Raw genomic sequence first — 20,123 nt, forward strand, 5'->3', positions numbered from 1 at the left:
TTACAGAGGAGGAAGAGCTGGATGTCTTGAAACGGTTAAAAGTGGATAAATCCCCAGGACCTGATCAGGTGTACCCGAGAACTCCGTGGCAAGCTAGAGAAGTGATTGCTGGGCCTCTTTGTATCATCGATAGTCACAGGTGAGGTGCCGGAAGACTGGAGGTTGGCAAACGTGGTGCCACTGTTTAAGAAGGGCGGTAAAGACAAGCCAGGGAACTGTAGACAGGTGAGCCTGACGTCGGTGGTGGGCAAGTTGTTGGAGGGAATCCTGAGGGACAGGGTGTGCATCTATTTAGAAAGGCAAGGACTGATTCAGGATAGTCAACATGGCTTTGTGTGTGGAGAATCATGTCTCGCAAACTTGATTGAGTTTTTTGAAAATGTCCAGTTGGTGAAGGTAAGCACACAGGACTTGGAAACAAACATGATCCGCAAACTGGTTGATTGATTGTCATCCTTCCATCTGTGAGAGATGATGGAAATGCAGCCTCAGCATTTTGCTGAGATTATCTGCTGCCCTCCGAATAGTTGAACAATTAATTCTGTAAAGAATCATCATCATCAAACAAACCCTGACAAGGCAAATGGTATGTTGGCCTTCATTGCAAGAGATTTTGAGTACAGGAGCAGGGATGTGTTCTGGCAGTTGTACAGGGCTTGGTGAGGCCACACCTAGAATATTATGTGCAGTTTTGGTCTCCTTTCCTAAGGAAGGATGCTCTTGCTCTCCAGGGAGTGCAGCGAAGGTTAACCAGGCTGATTCCAGGGTTGGCGGGTCTGACATATGAAGAGAGATTGTCTAGGTTAGGGTTGTTTTCGCTGGAGTTCAGATGAGTGAGGGGTGCTCTCATAGAGACTTATAAAATTCTATCAGGACAAGACAGGGTGGATGTAGGGAGGATATTCCCAATGGTGTGTGTGTGTATCTAGTACCAGGGATCGCCGTCTGAGGATTTGGGTGGACCATTTAGGATGGGGATGAGGAGGTATTTCTTCACCCAAAGAGTGGGCAGCCTGTGGAATTCATTGCCACAGGAAGTAGTTGATGCCAAAATATTGAATGTATTCAAGAGGCAGCTAGATATAGCACTTGGAATGAATGGCATCAAAGGTTATTGGAAGAAGGCAGGAATGAGCTATTGAGTTGAATGATCAGCCATGATTGTGATGAGTGGTGGAGGAGGCTCAAAGGGCCGAATAGCCTCCTGCTGCTGCTATCTTCCATGTTTGTGACTTGAGAATGTGCAGTAAAACTCTATTCCTGAACAGCTGCTGAGGTGATCAGAACACTGATTATAGATCAGATCACTGAACTACATTTTAAACTTTTTCAAGCAAGCAATACCGACATCCCGTGTCTTCAGCCTATACACATCCTCCTGCATCGTCTGGTAACCCACCTCACTATCCACACCTCCCCAGTAGAGATGTACAACAGTGACAAATCAACTGTGATCCAACATTTTCTATCCATCGGAGTCAATATTATTCCACTATTCAACAATGTATCTCTGAAATCCACCTCTGTCTCAATCGGTGAGTTGACTTGCATTGTGGAGCTTGAGTGGCATGTAGACCAGCTGAATAATAGGTCTCTGCAGCTGATCAAGAGTGTTAGAGGTCATCGCTTTCTCACCATTTGTATGATCTTTTGATCTCTCTGGTTATCAAATCTATGCCTGTGTGCTTCCTTTGCTTCACCTGACGAAGGGGCAGCGCTCCTGAAGCTTGTGATTTCAACTAAGCCTTTTTGGACTATAACCTGGTGTCATGTGTCTTCTGAACTTGTCCACCCCAGTCCAACACCGGCACCTCATCATCACTCAAGGGTAGATTTCCTGTTATCATCCACATGTTCTCAGTCAGATCCCTCACACTGGTGTTCTTTTCCCTTCAGACCACTGCCTCCTGCTGGCCGACCAGCAGGCTAGCAAGGTTAAGTGGAAGCTGAATGTGAAACTGTTGACCCCAAAAAACATTGAAGAGCTGAAAAGGGATTTCATAGTTGGAGAATCATGAAGCCTGTCCTTGTGTGTCCATTGGATTGGTGAGAAACAGTCAATGGAAACAACAAGAGGTTCTTTATCCTCAAAGGTGTTCAGAAGGCAAGAGAGAGGGATAGAAAACTGTCCAAACTCCAAAAGACCATGCAGAACCTACACCTGCTACAGACGATGGGGGTCGATGTGACGGAGAATCTCCAGGAGGTGAAGAGTCAGCAAGTCTCACTCTTTGCCTCTGAGGTCTCCAAGATAACTTCCAATCCACCATGGAGTAGGATGAGACATGCCCGCGTTCTCCTTCCAGAATATGCACAGCAGCCTGAATGAAGAAGATGGCTCGGTAACATCATCTCACTCTAACTTCCTGAACCTCAGCAAATGCCAGTCGGGATGACAGGAAGCTCCCAGACAGAACGGCCTCCCAGCTCCTGTCTTCTATCACGGAGGTCTTAGACGACAGTGGCTGGTCCAGCCTCTCCCGCGTGCTATCCCTTGATGAGCTGACCAAGGCCCTCGAGTCCTTTAGAGAAGAATAAAACACGCCCAGAAACAGTGGCTTACTGCCGTTGTATTTGGCTCTGTGGGATTGGATTGGCCAGGACTGCTGGAGGTAGAAGACAGCATGTTTCTATCAGGTAGCATGTGCAAATCCATGAGGAAAGGTATTGTCACCCTCATCTACAAGCAGAAGGAGGAGATTAGAAATTGGCGATTGATATCATCGCTGAATGCAGACTACAAAATCCTGTCTAAGGTCCTGTCTAACCAGGTCAGGCCTGCTCTGGAATCAGTCATTCACCCAAACAAATCTGTGCGTCGTGGTCAGGACCATCTCTGAGAGTCTCTCACTCCACAGGGAGACGATTGCCTATTTGCAGGGCTGTGGGGGCGGATGCTTGTCTCATCAGCATGGACCAGGAGAAGGCCTTTGACAGGATGTCACACAAATACTCTTCAAAATAGGCTTTGCGGAGGGAATCCACATTTGGATCTGACTGCTTTATACCAACATCGTTAGTGCAGTCTGAATCAACGGGTGGGAATTGGAAAGCTTCCTGAACAGACCTGAAGTCAGGCAGCGCTGCCCTCTCTCCCTCCAAAGTGTGAGGTCATGCACTTTGGTTGCAAGAATACAAGCATGGTCTATTTTCTAAATGAGTAGAAAATGCCAAAGTCTGAAGTACAAAGAGACTTCGGTGTTCTAGTCCAGGATTCTTTCAAAGTAAACTTACAGGTCGAGTTAGTACTTAGGAAGGCAAATGCAGTGAAGGCATTTATTTCGAGAGGATTTCTGAGTATTTCTGAAGCTCTATAAGGCCTGGTTAGACCACATTTGGAGCATTGTGTGCAATTTTGGGCCCCATATCTCACGCAGGATGTACTGGCCCTGGAGCATGCTGAGAAGAGGTTCATGAGTATAGTTCTAGGAATGAAAAGCTGAACATATGAGGAACGTGTGAGGACTCTGGGTTTAGATTCAATGGAGTTTAGAAGGACGATAGGGGATCGAATTGAAACAGACAGAATACTGACTGGCCTGGACAGAGTAGATGTTGGGAAGATGTTTCCGTTGGTAGGAGTGATGAGGACCCAAGGACATAGCCTCAGAGTAAAGGGAATTTGTTTTAGAACAGAGATGAGGAGAAATGTCTTCAGCAGAGTGGTGAATCTATGGAATTTACTGTCACAAAAGGCTGTGGAGGCTAACTCATTAATTATAATTAAGACTGAGATCAATAGGTTCTCAAGGATCAAGGATTACGGGGAGAAAGTGGGAGAATGGGGTTGAAAAACATATCAGACATTATTGAATGGTGGAATAGACTCGATAGGCTGAATGGTCTAATTTCTGCTCCTATGTCTTATGGTGTTACGGTCAGTGTGTAGGCTCATGAGCATCTGCGATCAGTTTGAACTGGCCTCAGGGGCCAAGGTAAATCGAGGCAAGAGCAAGACCGTGTTCTTTGGAAAGTGCTATCCGACCAATCCTTCATTCCCTTCACCGTCAGGACTGATTACCTGAAGGTGCTGGGAATATGATTTGGAGGGACTGGGGTGTGCACAAAATCTTGGGTAAATCACTTTGCCAAGGTGACACAGAAACTGGGCTTTTGGGAGCACCCCTCCCTCTCCATTGTCATAAGGTAAAACCCTGGTCAATAGGTGTGAGGCACTCTCTCTGCTGGACATGGTGTGGGTCTGGCTCATTCCCAGAACCTGCTCTATTGCAATTACCCAAGCCACTTTCCTCTCCATCTGGAGACCCAAGATGGACTGTGTCTGCAGCGTCTCCATGTACAAAACCCTGGATAAAAGGGAGGGGGGAAATGTACCCCATGTCACCCTCATCCTGATGGTCATCTTTGCATGTGGCTGCATCAAGCTGTGCATAGACCCTTGATACACAAACACCAAGTATCACTATGTACTGAGGTTCTACCTGTCCCTGGTATTGTGAAGGATGGGACTGGCCTGGCTACCATGGAATGTTCCAAGTATTTGGACCATTCCGTATTACCTGTCCTTCATGGAGACATTTGCAAAGAGAAACACCTTTGACCTCAAAAGTCGAGAATACATTGTGATCTCGAGACCGAGGGAATAGGAGAAGGTAAATCCTGTCACGTGGTTCCCTGAGCAGACTGTCAAAGTCACTCCAACCAAAATTTTCCAACAAGCTTCAAGACATTGCTTGACTGGTGATGAGAAGAACACTACCTGTGAGATCCTTCATGTACGCCCTGTTGGTCTGTGGAACTGCACACTGCTCTCGAAGTGGGGTGGGTAGGGGTAGAGACTGTCACACATCTTCTGGAATGTGCCTTTTACAAAGGAAGGCTGGAGAAAGATGCAGTGGCTGTGTCAAGGTTCGTCCCGAGCAGCTCTGACACAGAGCTCTGTGCTATGGTCTGCTCCCCGGGACACAAACCGAGATAGACATTGACTGTACCTGGAGAACCATCAACTCAGTGAAAGAAGCCGTTCGGTCTGCCTGAAACTTGTTAGTCAGGGTCAACTCCTTGTTCTGTAAGACCGAGTGTTGCAGACTGGCACATTCCAAGGTCCAGGACTATGTGCTGAGGGACACACTAAAGCTTGGGGCAGCTGCTGCCAAGGCACAGTGGAGAAAGAGCACTGTTTGAGGTCTTCCTGCTGAAGTTAAATAGGAGTCCATTACAGTACCAGACCCTCCTGCAATGTGAATACCTCAAATGCATGTGAATATCCAGCATCTGCAGTCCTCACTTTCTCCTGCATGTGAATATAGTCCTATATGTGTAAGAGATGCCTTTGGTTTGTTATAATGTAATCAAACTCCAATGTTTCTTTGTTTCCTTGATATGATACTGTACAGAACTGAACTGCGTTTGTGACAATGTGTATATATGCAAAGATATTTTTATGAATAAAGTATATTCATGAAATGGAAAAAACGAGTCTTACTGAATCCTGCTTCCTCAATGGTGAACACAGAGTTAAATAACCCCCTCAGTGGGGCTGTTCTCTACTGACTCCTCTCTTCAAAATTAGGAGAAATATCAAATCATAATCTCCTCACGGGCAGATGGTGAGATCAGGGAGAGATATAGTTGGTTTTTAAACATATGTCCTCAACAAAGCGGGGGGGGGGGAACTGTTTATTTTATTCACTCATGGGATGTGGGCGTCGCTGGCTGGACCCAGCATTTATTGCCTGTCCCTCGTTGCCCCTTGAGAAGGTGGGGGTGAGCTGCCTTCTTGAACCTCTGCAGTCCACCTGCTGTGGGTCTACCCACAATGCCATTAGGGAGGGAATTCCAGGATTTTGACCCAGCAACAGTGAGGGAACGGCGATATATTTAGCATCGAGAGTGCAGTGCTGAAAAGCACAGCAGGTCAGGCAGCATCCATGGAGCAGGAAAATCAACATTTCGGGCAAAAGCCCTTAATCAGAAATCATTTATATCAGGATATATTTAGGATGTGGAGTGGCTTTGAGGGGAACTTGAGGGTGGTGGTGTTCCCATGTCCTTCAAGATGGAAGTGGTCACGAGTTTGGAAGGTGGTGTCTAAGAATGCTTGGTGAATTTCTTTGTTCACACTTTAATGCTGAGCAGTTACATCTTTGTGCCAAATCTATAATCCTTTATCTGAAGGAACTCTTAGAGAGAACTTCATAATTGCAGTGTGTGCCATCCCTCATTGCGTGGGTTAATTACAGTTTATCCTTTGAACTATCGCCAATATTGTGCTGTGGTGTATTTGGGTCTTTTTGTTCACCCTCATATCTGTATAGTGATGCTATAGGCTAGCTGCCGGCACATTGTAAAAGTCACAAGTCACACAACACCAGGTTATAGTCCAATAGGTTGATTCGAAATCACAAGCTTTCGGAGCGCTGCTCCTTTGTTGGGTAACCTGGTGTTGTGTGACTTCTGACTTTGTCCACCCCAGTCCAACACCAGCACCTCCACACCATGTAAACGTCAGTTTGGATCAGAACCAGCTGGGATACCTTGAGTCAATTCACCACCACTATCCTTACTGCTGGCTGCTCAAAGTAGCAGGGAAGCAGTGTCCCAGTCGAATTATCACTAGACTCTCAACCTAAAGACCCAGCTGGTGTTCAGGGGACCAGAGTTTGAATCCTGCTGTGGCTCATGGTGGAATTTGTAGTTGATAAAAATCTTGAAGTAAGAGTGTCATGACCATTGTTTTTACCTCATTGTTTTCCTGACAATCGTCAATGACTGCAGATGCTGGAAACCAGATTCTGGATTAGTGGTGCTGGAAGAGCACAGCAGTTCAGGCAGCATCCAAGGAGCTTCGAAATCGATGTTTCAGGCAAAAGCCCTTTATCAGGAATAAAGGCAGTGAGCCTGAAGCGTGGAGAGATAAGCTTGAGGAGGGTGGGGGTGGGGAGAAAGTAGAGTACAATGGGTGAGTGGGGGAGGGGGTGAAGGTGATAGGTCAGGGAGGAGAGGGTGGAGTGGATAGGTGGAAAAGGAGATAGGTAGGTAGGACAAGTCCGGACAAATCATGGGGACAGTGCTGAGCTGGAAGTTTGGAACTAGGGTGAGGTGGAGGAAGGGGAAATGAGGAAATTGTTGAAGTCCACATTGATGCCCTGGGGTTGAAGTGTTCCGAGGCGGAAGATGAGACATTCTTCCTCCAGGCGTCTGGTGGTGAGCGGTGGTGAAGGAGGCCCAGGACCTCCATGTCCTCGGCAGAGTGGGATGGGGAGTTGAAATGTTGGACCACTGGGCGGTGGTGGTTGATTGGTGCGGGTGTCCTGGAGATGTTCCCTAAAGCGCTCTGCTCTTCAATGTAGAGGAGACCGCATCGGGAGCAACGGATACAATAAATGATATTGGTGAATGTGCAAGTAAAACTTTGATGGATGTAGAAGGCTCCTTTAGGGCCTTGGATCGAGGTGAGGGAGGAGATGTGGGCGCAGGTTTTACAGTTCCTGCGGTGGCAGGGGAAAGTGCCAGGATGGGAGGGTGGGTTGTAGGGGGGCGTGGACCTGACCAGGTAGTCACGGAGGGAACGGTCTTTGCGGAAGGCGGAAGGTGGAAAGGGGTGGGGAGGGAAATATATTCCTGGTGGTGGGGTCTGTTTGGAGGTGGCGGAAATGTCGGATGATTTGGTTTATGCGAATGTTACAACTTTTAAAAGGCGTCTGGATGGGTATATGAATAGGGAGGGATATGGGACTAGATTAGCATATGTGTTTGGCATAGATGATTTGGACCAAAGAGTCTGTTTTCATGCTGTATGACTCTATCTGGTTAACTAATGTCCATTAGGGAAGGATAATGCCATCCTTACCTGGTCTAGTAGTTACGTTATATCAAAGACATGTGATTGTCTTTTGTGAGAGATAGGTTCAGCCTCAGCATAAATCTACATCACAACTTTAGCTGCACGCCATTAACATGAAGAACAGTCCCTCGGGAGAGTTCTCCACAACTCTGGTGAACACCCATCAAAAAAATCACCTCACAACTCTGTAAGCTCCCACCACTGACAGGATACCTATGTATCGTGAAGGGTGGACCTTAGTTTGTGATGTCAGTTATCTCATTCAAATGTGTTGCTGGAAAAGCGCAGCAGATCAGGCAGCATCAAAGGAGCAGGAGAATCGACGTTTCGGGCATAAGCCCTTCTTCAGGAATGAGGAGGGTGTGCCAAGCAGGCTAAGATAAAAGGGACTTGGGGGAGGGGTGTTGGGAATACGACAGGTGGAAGGAGGTTAAGGTGAGGGTGATAGGCCGGAGTGGGGGTGGGGGGCGGAGAGGTCGGGAAGAAGATTGCAGGTCAAGAAGGTGGTGCTGAGTCTGAGGGTTGGGACTGAGAAAAGGTCGGGGGAGGGGAAATGAGAAAGCTGGAGAAATCTGCATTCATCCCTTGTGGTTGGAGGGTTCCTAGGCGGAAGATGAGGCGCTCTTCCTCCAGGCGTCGTGTTGCCATGATCTGGTGATGGAGGAGGCCAAGGACCTGCATGTCCTTGGCGGAGTGGGAGGGGGAGTTAAAGTGTTCAGCCACAGGGCGGTTGGGTTGGTTGGTGCGGGTGTCCCAGAGGTGTTCTCTGAAAAGTAGGCGGCCTGTCTCCCAAAGGAATAGGAGGCCACATCGGGTGCACCGGATGCAATAAATGATGTGTGTGGAGATGCAGGTGAATTTGTGGCGGATATGGAAGGATCCATTGGGGCCATGGGGGGAGGTGTGGGCGCAAGTTTTGCATTTCTTGCGGTTGCAGGGGAAGGTGCCAGAGTGGAGGTTGGGTTGGTGGGGGTGTGTGGACCTGACGAGGGAATCGCGGAGGGAGTGGTCTTTCCGGAGCGCTAATAGGTGAGGGGAGGGAAATATATCCCTGGTGGTGGGGTCCGTTTGGAGGTGGCGGAAATGACAGCGGATGATACGATGTGTATATGGAGGTTGGTGGCGATTGGAGGGGCGGGGCTCAAGGACGGAGGAGCGGGAAGTGGAGGAGATGCGGTGGAGGGCATCGTTGACCACGTCTGGGGGGAAATTGCGGTCTTTGAAGAAGGAGGCCATCTGGGTTGTTCGGTATTGGATTTGATCCTCCTGGGAGCAGATACGGTGGAGACGAAGGAATTGGGTATATGGGATGGTGTTTTTACAGGGGGCAGGGTGGGAGGAGGTGTAATCTGGGTAGCTGTGGGAGTCGGTCGGCTTATAGTAAAAGTCCGTGTTGATTCGGTCGGTCGAGATAGAAATGGAGAGGTCTAGGAAGGGGAGGGAGGAGTCTGAGATGGTCCAGGTAAATTTGAGGTCAGGGTGGAATGTGTTAGTAAAGTGGATGAACTGTTCAACCTCCTCGTGGGAGCACGAGGAAACGCCGACACAGTCATCGATGTAGCGGAGGAAAAGGTGGGGGTGGTGCCAGTGTAGCTGCGGAAGATGGACTGTTCCACATATCCTACGAAGAGGCAGGCATAGCTGGGGCCCATGTGGGTGCCCATGGCTACTCCTTTGGTTTGGAGAAAGTGGGAGGATTGGAAAGAGAAGTTGTTCAGAGTGAGGACCAGTTCAGTCAGTCGAAGGAGGGTGTCAGTGGAAGGGTACTGGTTGGTACGGTGGGAAAGGAAGAAGCGGAGGGCTTTGAGGCCTTCATGATGGGGGATGGAGGTGTACAGGGACTGGATGTCCATGGTGAAGATAAGGCGTTGGGGGCCGGGGAAGCAAAAATCATGGAGGAGGTGGAAGGTGTGGGTGGTGTCCCGAACGTAGGTGGGGAGTTCTTGGACTAAGGGGGACAGGACCGTGTCGAGGTATGCAGAGATGAGTTCGGTGGGGCAAGAGCAGGCTGAGACAATGGGTCGGCCGGGGCAGTCAGGTTTGTGGATTTTGGGCAGGAGGTAGAAACGGGCGGTGCGGGGTTGTGGGACTGAGGTTGGAGGTGGTGGATGGGAGATACCCTGAGGTGAATATTGTAGTTGAAAACAAGATATGAAACAGTGGGAGTTACAGAATCTGAGATTTTTATACAGATATAAAACAATGAAGCACGGCTGCTGACAATCTGAAACAAGAATGGAAATTGCTGCAGAGGCTGAGCGGGTCTGGCAGCATCTGTGGACAGACAGAAACAGGGTTAACGTTTCCCTTTGTAATATCCATTTGTAAATCAGATTTTGTAGCAGAAAGGATACAGCTGAGAGATTCTTTATCCCAAAGGGTGTAGTTCTAATAGATGCGATTGTGAGTCAGTAGCTCACAGGCGGTAATTGAATGGAGGTGATCAGTGTCTCGCCCACTGACTGGAGAGCTGATAACAGACCCACATCAGCTCTCTCAGGGAAAGCTTGCTGCATTCAGTGACCCTCAAGCACTGCTGGCTCCTGGCTGCTGATGGCACTGTACCTGAGAGACCAAGCATCAGCACTGACTCCCAGGCTGATAGGTGTGTGTTACCAGGTAGAGGATCACAGGACACTGTCATGGGGGTGTAGAGTGGGTGAGGTGGATCAGTAGAAATGGCAGGAGTGTGGGTCTCTCTAATGGCCAGATCCTGATGTTGGTTCATTTTTTCTCCATTCATGAGATTTGGGTTTGACCTATCCCCAATTGGCCTGGAGATGGCGACGGTGAGCTGCGTTCACGAACTGCTGCCGTACTTGGGCATCCACAATGCTGTCAGAAAGGGAGTTCCAGGTATTTGATCCAGTGACACTGAAGGAACGGTGATATATTTTCAAGTTAGGGTTGAGTGTGGTTTGGAGGGGATCTTGCAGGAGTTGGTGTTCTCATGTGATTACTGCCCTCAGTCCTTCTAGGGAGTAGAGAGTTAAACATCACACAACATCAGGGTATAGTCCAACAGGTTTAATTGGAAGCACTAGCTCTCGGAGCGCTGCTCCTTTATCAGGTGGTTGTGGAGTACACAATTGTGAGACACATAATTTATAGCAAAAGTTTACAGTGTGATGTAACTGAAATTATACATTGAAAAATACCTTGATTGTTTGTTAAGTCTCTCATCTGTTAGAATGACCATGATAGTTTCACTTCTTTCATATGTAAGTCACAAAAAGTTTTTAAAAAGTTACATTCTCAGGTTAACTGTAACTATTGGTGTCAGCCCAGATAAGCTGTTAAGATGTTGAAGGTGTTAGCCCCCTGTGTTCTGTTGTCTGTGCCATAATGTTTTAGACTGATTCTTATCTAAAAAGTGAGCTAACAGAGTCTTACATGGATTCGTGCAGTTTTTGAGCAAAGTACAAAGTAACTCTGCAAGTTCAAATTCACCCCACCAATGTATATGTGTATGTGTGCACGTGGGTTTTGTGTGTGTGTGTGTGTTTGGGGTGGGGGTTGTGAGTGTGTGTGAGTGTAAAGGGGTCTAAGTCTGTGAGAGGATGCATATGTGAGTATGGGACTGTGTGTGAGAGAGTCTGGGGTGGGGGATTGTGAGTGTATGTGCGAGTGAGTGTTTGTGTGTGTGTGTGTGTAAAGGGGTCTAAGTCACAGTGTAAACTTTTGCCATAAATTCTGTGCCTTACGATTGTGTACTCCACAATCACCTGATGAAGGAGCAGCGCTGCAAAAGCCAGTGCTTCCAATTAAACGTTTTGGACTATAACCTGGTGTTGTGAGAGTTGTAACTTTTTACACCCCAGTCCAACACTGGCATCTCCAAATCACAGATGGTAGAGAGCACAGATTTGGACGGTGATGCAAAAGGAGCAAGGTGATTGGTTGCAATACAATCTGAGGGATTTTCCAGCCTTCCCTATACAGGCAAGTGGTGTGTAGTCTATCCCACTCCTGACCTGTACCTTGTCGATGGTGGACTGGGTTCAGTGAGATACTGCAGTGTATCTTGTAGATGGTACACGTTATTAACTTTGTGTGTTGATGGTGGGAGGAGACATTTCTAAAGGAGCTGATTTCCGGGGCTGAGGTGAGAGAGACCGCCCTTGTCATCGAGGCTGTGTCTGAACAAATGTGATATTAAGGAGTTCCAGTAAACCTGGAATCAATGGGAACCGGGAAGAATTTCCACTGGTTGGAGTCATACCTGGCACATGCTCATTAACCATTTCCCTCTTCGATAGGACTGACTGAACACAAGTCCAAATAAATCTCTGAAGAAGAGTCACACTGGAAGAGTAAAGCACAGGAATAGACTGTTTCGCCCAAATACCTGAGCTGATCTAACCCTAACCCTAACCCTATCTGCCTGCACAAGGTCCATATCCCTCTGTTCCCGGTGTGTTTGTGTATCTGTCCAAATGTCTTTTAAACTTTACTCCCATATCTACATCTTTCAGCACCCTGGGTAGCACATTCCAGTCGCTGACCACACTGAATAAAAACCTCTCCTCGCACATTCTCCTCTTACCATAAACCTATGCCCACGAGTGTTTGAGATTTCCACCCTGGGATAAAAACTCTGACTGTCCACCTTCTCCATGCCTCTCATTATTTAATATACTTCCATCAGTTCCCCCCTCAGCCTCTGATGTTCTAGTGAAAACAATCCGTGTGCCCAAACTCTTCTTATAGTGAATACAGTCCAATCCATTGCATCATGTCCAAGGCCCCCACATCCTTCCTGTAATCTGCAGCATGACTTTGCAACTTTTATTCTCAAGCCCCAGATTGATGAAGGCAAACATGCCGTTATGTCTTCTTTCCAACCTTATCCACTTGCATTGCCACTTTCAGGGAGCTATGGACTTGACCCAAGATCCCTCTGCAGATTAATTCTTGACATTTTTTTGTATAATTTTGAATTCTTCCATTTAACTTTCCAAAGTGCATTATCTCACAACTGTCTGGATTAAACTCCACATGCCATTTCATTGCCCATCTTTCCACGTGATCTCCATTTGTTGCTGTATCCGTTGACATCCTTCCTCACTGTCCATAACTGCACCAATTTGGTTTGCACCACATAACTGTCAGGCACTGACCATCTCCAACAAGAGAGAAGGTAAACATCACCCACTGACATTCAATGGCATCACAGTCACTGGATCCACTTCAGTGAAAACAGACACAACATATTCATTCAGCTCCTCGACCACTTCTGTATTCCTGAAAATAAATCCATCCAACTCTGGCTGGAATGGACCCACATCCGTTTTTATGGATTGCATTCATATTCAATTCTCCTGTTCCTTACAAGTTTCTTCGTCCTCCTTTGCGGAACCATTCTAGTGAGGACCCTCTGCAACCTCTTAAGGAGACTCATGTATTCCCTAAAATGTGATCATCAATGGCCACAATGGTCATAACAGAATTTCATAGGGGTTCAGCAAAACTTCCTCGATTGAGGAATCAATCATCTCGTTATAAAGTCAAGACCCTGTTTGCTTTGCTATTCACTCTCTCAATAAAGATCAGTGCACCAAGATTTCCCTGTCCCTCTGCCATGCAATTTTTTGAACAGTGCCGTTAAGTTGATGTCAACTCTCAGAATTCCTCGCCAAAACTATATCCCCTTATCGGCCACGGGACTGTCCATTCTGATTGCTTTTCGATTCTGTTCCTGTAATCATGATGGAACGGAATGATGAAGGGTTCTCAATGGGCTGAAAGACTGACTCCTGTTGCTATTGGCCTGTTAATCTATTTGATTCAGACAGGTTTTGTCACGAGGAATGAATTAAATGTCTGTATTCTTAATTCCATTGCAGGACTATTTCCAACATAACTGATGTGAAACAATATGAAGAACATGTCCTTGATTTCCTGAAAGACTTGGAAAAAGACAAGGGAATACTTAATGGGAAATTTCTTATCGTTTGGTATAAAAAAGGTGGACTAACACAAATAGTTTTAGAAAAGGAATTGGAATGAAACCTTTCTATAAGGTTCTGTTACCTTTATACATTTTGAACAGTGGGATGTGCTTAATTCTAAAACTGTTTTGTCTTCCCCAAACTACACATTGCATTAACCTAGACTACTATGCATAACTCTGGTCTCCGTACCTCGAGAAAGATATACTCTTCTCCCTAACTTCCATTGAATGCAGTGACTGTTCCTTAGACAAATTATGGACATGTGCCCACTTTGGAAATTTGACCAATTCCACCAATGTCCTATCTCAGAAATCCCGGTATCCTGTTTATAAAACTGCCCTCTACTGGCAGTCAGTAAAGAATACAAAGTTAAAAATCACACAACACCAGGTTATAGTCTAACAGGTTTAATTGGACGCACACTAGCTTTTGGAGCGACGCTCCTTCATCAGGTGGTACTACCACCTGATGTAGGAGCGTCGCTCCGAAAGCTAGTGTGCTTCCAATTAAACCTGTTGGACTATAACCTGGTGTTGTGTGATTTTTAACTTTGTACACCCCAGTCCAACACCGGCATCTCCAAATCAAGTAAAGAATACAGCATTTATTCTTCATTCAAATTTATTTACATACATCAGCATCAACAGGGAGTATTTTGTTCCCCATTTCGGTCTCTGTTCCCACTGATTCTTTAGTTCAATGATTCCAATCAATGGAATTATCCAAGTTACACTTCATTGGCCCGAAATTCTGATCGGGAGTCAGTCGTTATCACTGACACACTTTCCCCATTCCCCTTGACCCGACAACACCCTCAACATGACCGTGTCAGACTTGACAAACCCGCTTAACCTGACACCTATGACCCAGCTGGTCTCGAAGCTCCATCACCTCCTCACCAACCCCAAGAGTCCACAGATCCCTCATCACTGACCCACTACTCCCCTTCGCCCTTTCCACAACCCCATTGGAACGGGACACCTCCCCCTCCCACCCCATTGCCAGCAAAACAACAGCCCCCTCCCTTTGACCAGCTTTCAACCCCCATTCAACGCAACCCCACGAGATGGGAAAGCTGCCCCTGAACAGACACACCCTGCTTCTGCCAATGGAATTGGAACTGAGAGCAATTTGCATTCTCCCATCACCACCCAACACCCACCCAGCCCCTGCCTCACTAACCTGAAACCCCAACCAAAGTAACCCAGGTGGTACTGACCCTCTGCCCCGACCTGGTAGCACAACCCTTTCACTAAACCTTCTGGACCTGACACAGCGCCTTCAACATATCCCCACTCTCCACATAACCCCAGCAGATCCATCAGTCTCATTCCTCTCCGACGTGGTGCCAGCAGAACTGAAATGCTCCCTCACTTCATCCCAGCCCTTACACACCCCAAGCTTTCTCTCACCTACCTGACAATATACCCCTCCACCCTGACACCATTCTCTCCCACTCCCCTTGTCCTCTACCTTCCTCACCCACCTCCATGCTACCCCCTCACACACACATTCCATTGAAACCCCTCACCTACTTGCCACTCTGTCCATCCTCCTTCACATGCTCCCACCAACTGCAGTCCCTCCCCCTCCTGCCTATCATCCTCTCTTCACACTTCCCTCCACTCTCACCTTTGCACAATGGTTTTCAGCTTTCCTTGGGGTTGTACCGTCTTGTCTTTCCCCTGGGTCATAAAAAAGGTCCACCATTCAATGAGATTATTGTTGATCTTCTCCTTCAAATCCACTTTTCCACATTGTCCCTTGATTGGGTAATCTGAACAGCTCCCGAGGTGATCAGAATGCTGCTCACAGAGTACATCGCTTCTTAAATGTCATGTGATTTCACCATTGAGTGCTGAAAATAGCATTGCTTCTCAATGCATTTATCAATTTATTTCAGAAGAGGTTTACCAGGATGTTCCCAGGAATGGACGATTCGGGTTGTAATGAAATGCTAGACAGGCTGAGAATGTTTTCATTGGAGTGTCGGAGGGTGAGAGATGACCTTATACAAGTTTATAAAATCATGAGGGGTATAGACAAGGTGAATGGCAGGTGCCTGTTCCTTCGGGTGGGTGATTTCAAGACAAGAGGGTATATTTTGAGGATGAGAGGAGAAAGATTTAATAATGACATGAGATGCAAGTTTTTTACACAGAGTGGTTCATGTGTGGAATGAACTTCCAAAGGAAGTGGTGGGTGCAGCTCCAGTTACAACATTTAAAAGACGTTGCGATAACCACATGAATAAGAATTGTTTGGAGGGATATGGGCCAAGCGCAGGCAGGTGGGATGAGTTTAGTTTGGGATGATGGTCAGCATGAACTGGTTTAACCAAAGGGTCTGTTTCCGTGCTGCATGACTTGGTGACTCTCATCCCAGTTTCAGAAACAACTCTCCAGGTTTGGTGGTGTGAAACAGTTTTCTTCAAGATCAGACACCCAAGAGATTGGAGTCAGTTTCAAGTTCTCCCATTTCCAAACACTTTGTCTCAGAAGATAACACATGTCTTGGCTGGTCAAGGCCAAGTCTCTAACAGGCAAATCCCAATGGGATGTCTGTAAATTTCCATTAATACACATTTAGAGATATGGAAGGTGTCTGGGGGAATTGAAAGGAAGCTGCCAGCAGAAAGAGTTAACTCACTATGAGTATGAGACAGGGGGGTGGGGCCAACTCACCGAGTGATGTTGTTGTAATTATACTTTGTTCCGGAAAACTGCCGCAATCTGCTGTTCATTAACTTTTTCAAAAGTTGAGTTCAGTTTGATATTTGCCAAGCGATAGCATATCGAGATTGTGAGAACAACCTGAAGGTGTAAAGCACAAAAACTTGATTTAATGAGAATCAAAAACACACAGTTCACTCTATTCCCAAAGGTTTGAAATTCATTATTAAACTAATTTTGAATCGTTGATGTTGTGCATGAACAACAGCCTAATTTTCAGTGAGCCCTCTTTAACTATGGGGTGAGTTCCCATCTTCGTAGAGTGTAGTGAGGTACACAGCTGTGATTCAGTATACGGGGTGTCCCTGTCTACTGCCCATTTTTCAGCTGTTTCTACCTTATCCTCATCGACACCTGCTGCAGCCACTGACTCACCGTTTCTTCTTGTATTAGTATTAACTCATCTACATAACTGTAAATATAAAGTGGTGATGATCACTTCCCTTTCTGACCTTTATCATTCTTCGGAACCATCCATGAACATTTTCCTCTGGAGTGGGGGTGCCCGAAGGGTTGAACCCATCTCTCAATATTGCCTTCGTCAAGTTTGACTGTTGTTCTGCTGTAAACCTGGTGATGGAGCCTTCTGACATTCAATCAAAGTTTACAGCCTTTTTCTCATTCACCTCCCTGACTGCATTTTTCAATCTCCTCCAACGAAATGTTTTTCCTCCCTCCAGATGTGATTATAACCACTGACACAGGCAGTGAGATTGTGACTCCTCTTGTGAGATCTGTCAGCTCAAACCTGATGTATTTTCACATTTCCGTTGGAGAACCCAGCTAAATGTAAGGATTTAATGTTTTGAATTTTTTTTTTCTTAATAAAGATGGCAGAATAGGGTATTCAACCCCTCGAGACTGTCCCTCTATTCCCACCTTCTGGTCTATCCAAGTGTCATTCCAGCTCCCACTCCCATCTCTTCACCATTCCCTGCTCCAGGCTTCTCTTCCCCTTCCCCAGTTGTAATCTCTCCCAGACCTTTTCCTGGACCACTTTCCCGATGCCAGGGATCATTCCCTCCAGTCTCAGGTGGTGTCCCCATGCCATGTGGTATCACTCTCCCACCCACCACCCACCTCCTCGTTCCTGCTTGGTTCAGGTTTTACCACAAGATGTGTCACTGTTCCAGGGAGTAAAGAGCCTGCGAGAATTACAGGTACATTTTATAGCTCATGTTGTAAAATTTGCAGTTAGTTAAATTCAGGGATTTGGATGGTCCTGGTGTGGGTGAATTCACTTTATGTCTCGTAACAATGTTTCTTTGCATATCTCATGGTTTAACATTAAAATGTTGTGTCACCATGGAGACATTATTGATAAAATGGGCCAAATGGTGACGTGCATGTCTCTTTATGAAAAGTAGTAAAATTAGCTCAGTATCTCACTCATGAACAGCAATGGTGTAAATGTTGGTCAAATCTGGACCACACAATATTCACTGAAAGAAAGACAGACCCAAACGACAGACGTGAGGCTAAGTTTCAATTATCCATCTGTACATTTACAGGGTCTGTATTTCAGAGCAATGGGTGGAGCTGGCATTTAGCTTTATATGAGTGGTTCAAGTGCTCTTCATTCACATTGAAGAAATTAAAAATGTAAAAAAAACTTGAATCCGCAACAGTACTTCCAGTAAGTCATTTCACTTTGCAGACACACAGTATTTCCTGTTGCCTCTCGGTGGGCAGGAAATACTGACAAGTTTGGTTTTTATTGTGCATTCCTTCTTGCCTGAAGATGGTGGTGAGCCCTGTTTTTGAATTGCTCCAGTCCATGTCTTTTATCTAGTAATGAGTGTTTTTCAGAGCTTGCAGACTCCTTGACCAGTGTACGTTTAAGAGAACACCTCTGGGACACCTGCACCAACCAACCCAACCGCCCCATGGCTGAACACTTTAACTCCCCCTCCCACTCCGCCAAGGACATGCAGGTCCTTGGCCTTCTCCATCGCCAGACCATGGCAACACGACGCCTGGAGGAAGAGCGCCTCATCTTCCGCCTAGGAACCCTGCAACCACAAGGGATGAATGCAGATTTCTCCAGCCTTCTCATTTCCCCTCCCCCCACCTTTTCTCAGTCCCAACCCTCAGATTCAGCACCACCTTCTTGACCTGCTATCTTATTCCCAACCTCTCCTCCCCCACCCCCTCTCCGGTATATCACCCTCACCTTAACCTCCTTCCACCTATCGTATTCCCAACGCCCATCCCCCAAGTCCCTCCTCCCTACCTTTTATCTTAGCCTGCTTGGCACACTCTCCTCATTCCTGAAGAAGGGATTATGCCCGAAACGTCAATTCTCCTGTTCCTTTGATGCTGCCTGACCCGCTGCACTTTTCCAGCAACACATTTTTAAGCTCTAATCTCCAGCATTTGCAGTCCTCACTTTCTCCTACAATATTTATTTACCCAGGCTCCTTAGCGTGTACCAGATAAGGACAACACAGCTCGAGACTGCAGTCAGTTAGCCAAGTCCCAAGTTAATTTGAGACGACAAAGAGAAAAACTACACTCGACAATTTTACCAACTCTATTTCTAACAACCTGATTCTTTTGAATATTAAAACACTACCCAGACGTGCTGCTCTGTTGAATTGTTTTGTCTGTACCTCTCTTCATGAGTTGATTCTGTCTCTGATCAGAGGGTGAGCTGCTCTGCTCACTGCTGTATCCTGACCTGCCTATAGTTTGGCTGGAGAGTGGGGTCCGGTCAAGTCCTGCCAGGTCGGGTTCTTATACCCTCCTGGCTACATTCTGGATCCTTCCAAGGACTTGGCTAATCAGGGCAATCAAACTAATTGGCTTTATCACCTTGAAATGCTGCTCATGGTTCTCGATGGCTTGCTAACAGTGAACCGTTTGATGTGTCTGCCTTGGGCCTGGAAGTCTGGCTTTGTCCCCGAATATACACCTAGTCTTCTGCCTGACTGAGACATGTCCCATGCATCTTGTTTGTTTGACACACTTTGTAATGTGCTCTAGTGCCTCTCCAGTTTTCAATTATCTGGGCGTAAACCTTGCAAGGACCTTTCCCTGGGCAGAATTGTCTCTTGTGTGTCTGTCTTGGCTCAGGATTCCCAGCATACTTTGCTTTTTGGCCAACTTTTGTGCCCTGTTTATTCCAGTTGCTGTTGATGTTTATCTGCCCTCCCTTCTTAATGGTTTTTATTTCACCTGAGCAGTCGCAGGCATTTACAATGCTTCACCACCAAACCCTGGTCACCCGACACCTGGAGAAAGAACGCCTCATCTTTCGCCCAGGAACCCTCCAACCACATGTGACCAATGTGAATTTCATCGGTTTCCTCATTTTCCCTCTCCTCACCTTATCCCAGATCCAACCTTCCAACTCGGCAACACCCTCTTGAACTGTCCGACCTGTCTATCTTCCTTCCTGCTGATCTGCTCCATCCTCCTCTCTGCCCTATCACCTTCACACCCACCTTCACCTCCCTATCATAATCACAGCTACCTTTCCCTCCCACCTCATCCCCCTCCCATTTATCTCTCAGCCCCCTTGGGCCACAAGCCTCAATCCTGATGAAGGGCTTATCCCTGAAATGTTGATTCTCCCGCTCCTGGGATGCTGCCTGACCGGCTGAGCTTTTCCAGCACCACACTCTTCGA

At 46.8% G+C, this 20,123-nt stretch overlaps 2 protein-coding genes across 2 annotated transcripts in view; one reads left to right on the forward strand and one right to left on the reverse strand.

Moving 5' to 3' along the window:
- LOC148151344 (uncharacterized) overlaps positions 1-20,123 on the reverse strand; it is a 138,039-nt gene that overhangs the window by 45,552 nt on the left and 72,364 nt on the right. The window lies entirely within an intron of this gene.
- LOC148151345 (uncharacterized) overlaps positions 1-20,123 on the forward strand; it is a 101,170-nt gene that overhangs the window by 30,114 nt on the left and 50,933 nt on the right. The window contains exon 2 of the mRNA XM_087983359.1: positions 13,654-13,775. Coding sequence (XP_087839485.1) covers positions 13,743-13,775 — 33 coding nt within the window. The 5' untranslated portion in view covers positions 13,654-13,742. The remainder of the gene's footprint in view (positions 1-13,653; positions 13,776-20,123) is intronic.

This window comes from Chiloscyllium plagiosum, unplaced genomic scaffold, assembly GCF_037043375.1.
Source record: "Chiloscyllium plagiosum isolate Xiang-an unplaced genomic scaffold, Cpla_swu_hap1 HiC_scaffold_3, whole genome shotgun sequence".
In the NCBI taxonomy this organism is placed as follows: domain Eukaryota; kingdom Metazoa; phylum Chordata; class Chondrichthyes; order Orectolobiformes; family Hemiscylliidae; genus Chiloscyllium; species Chiloscyllium plagiosum.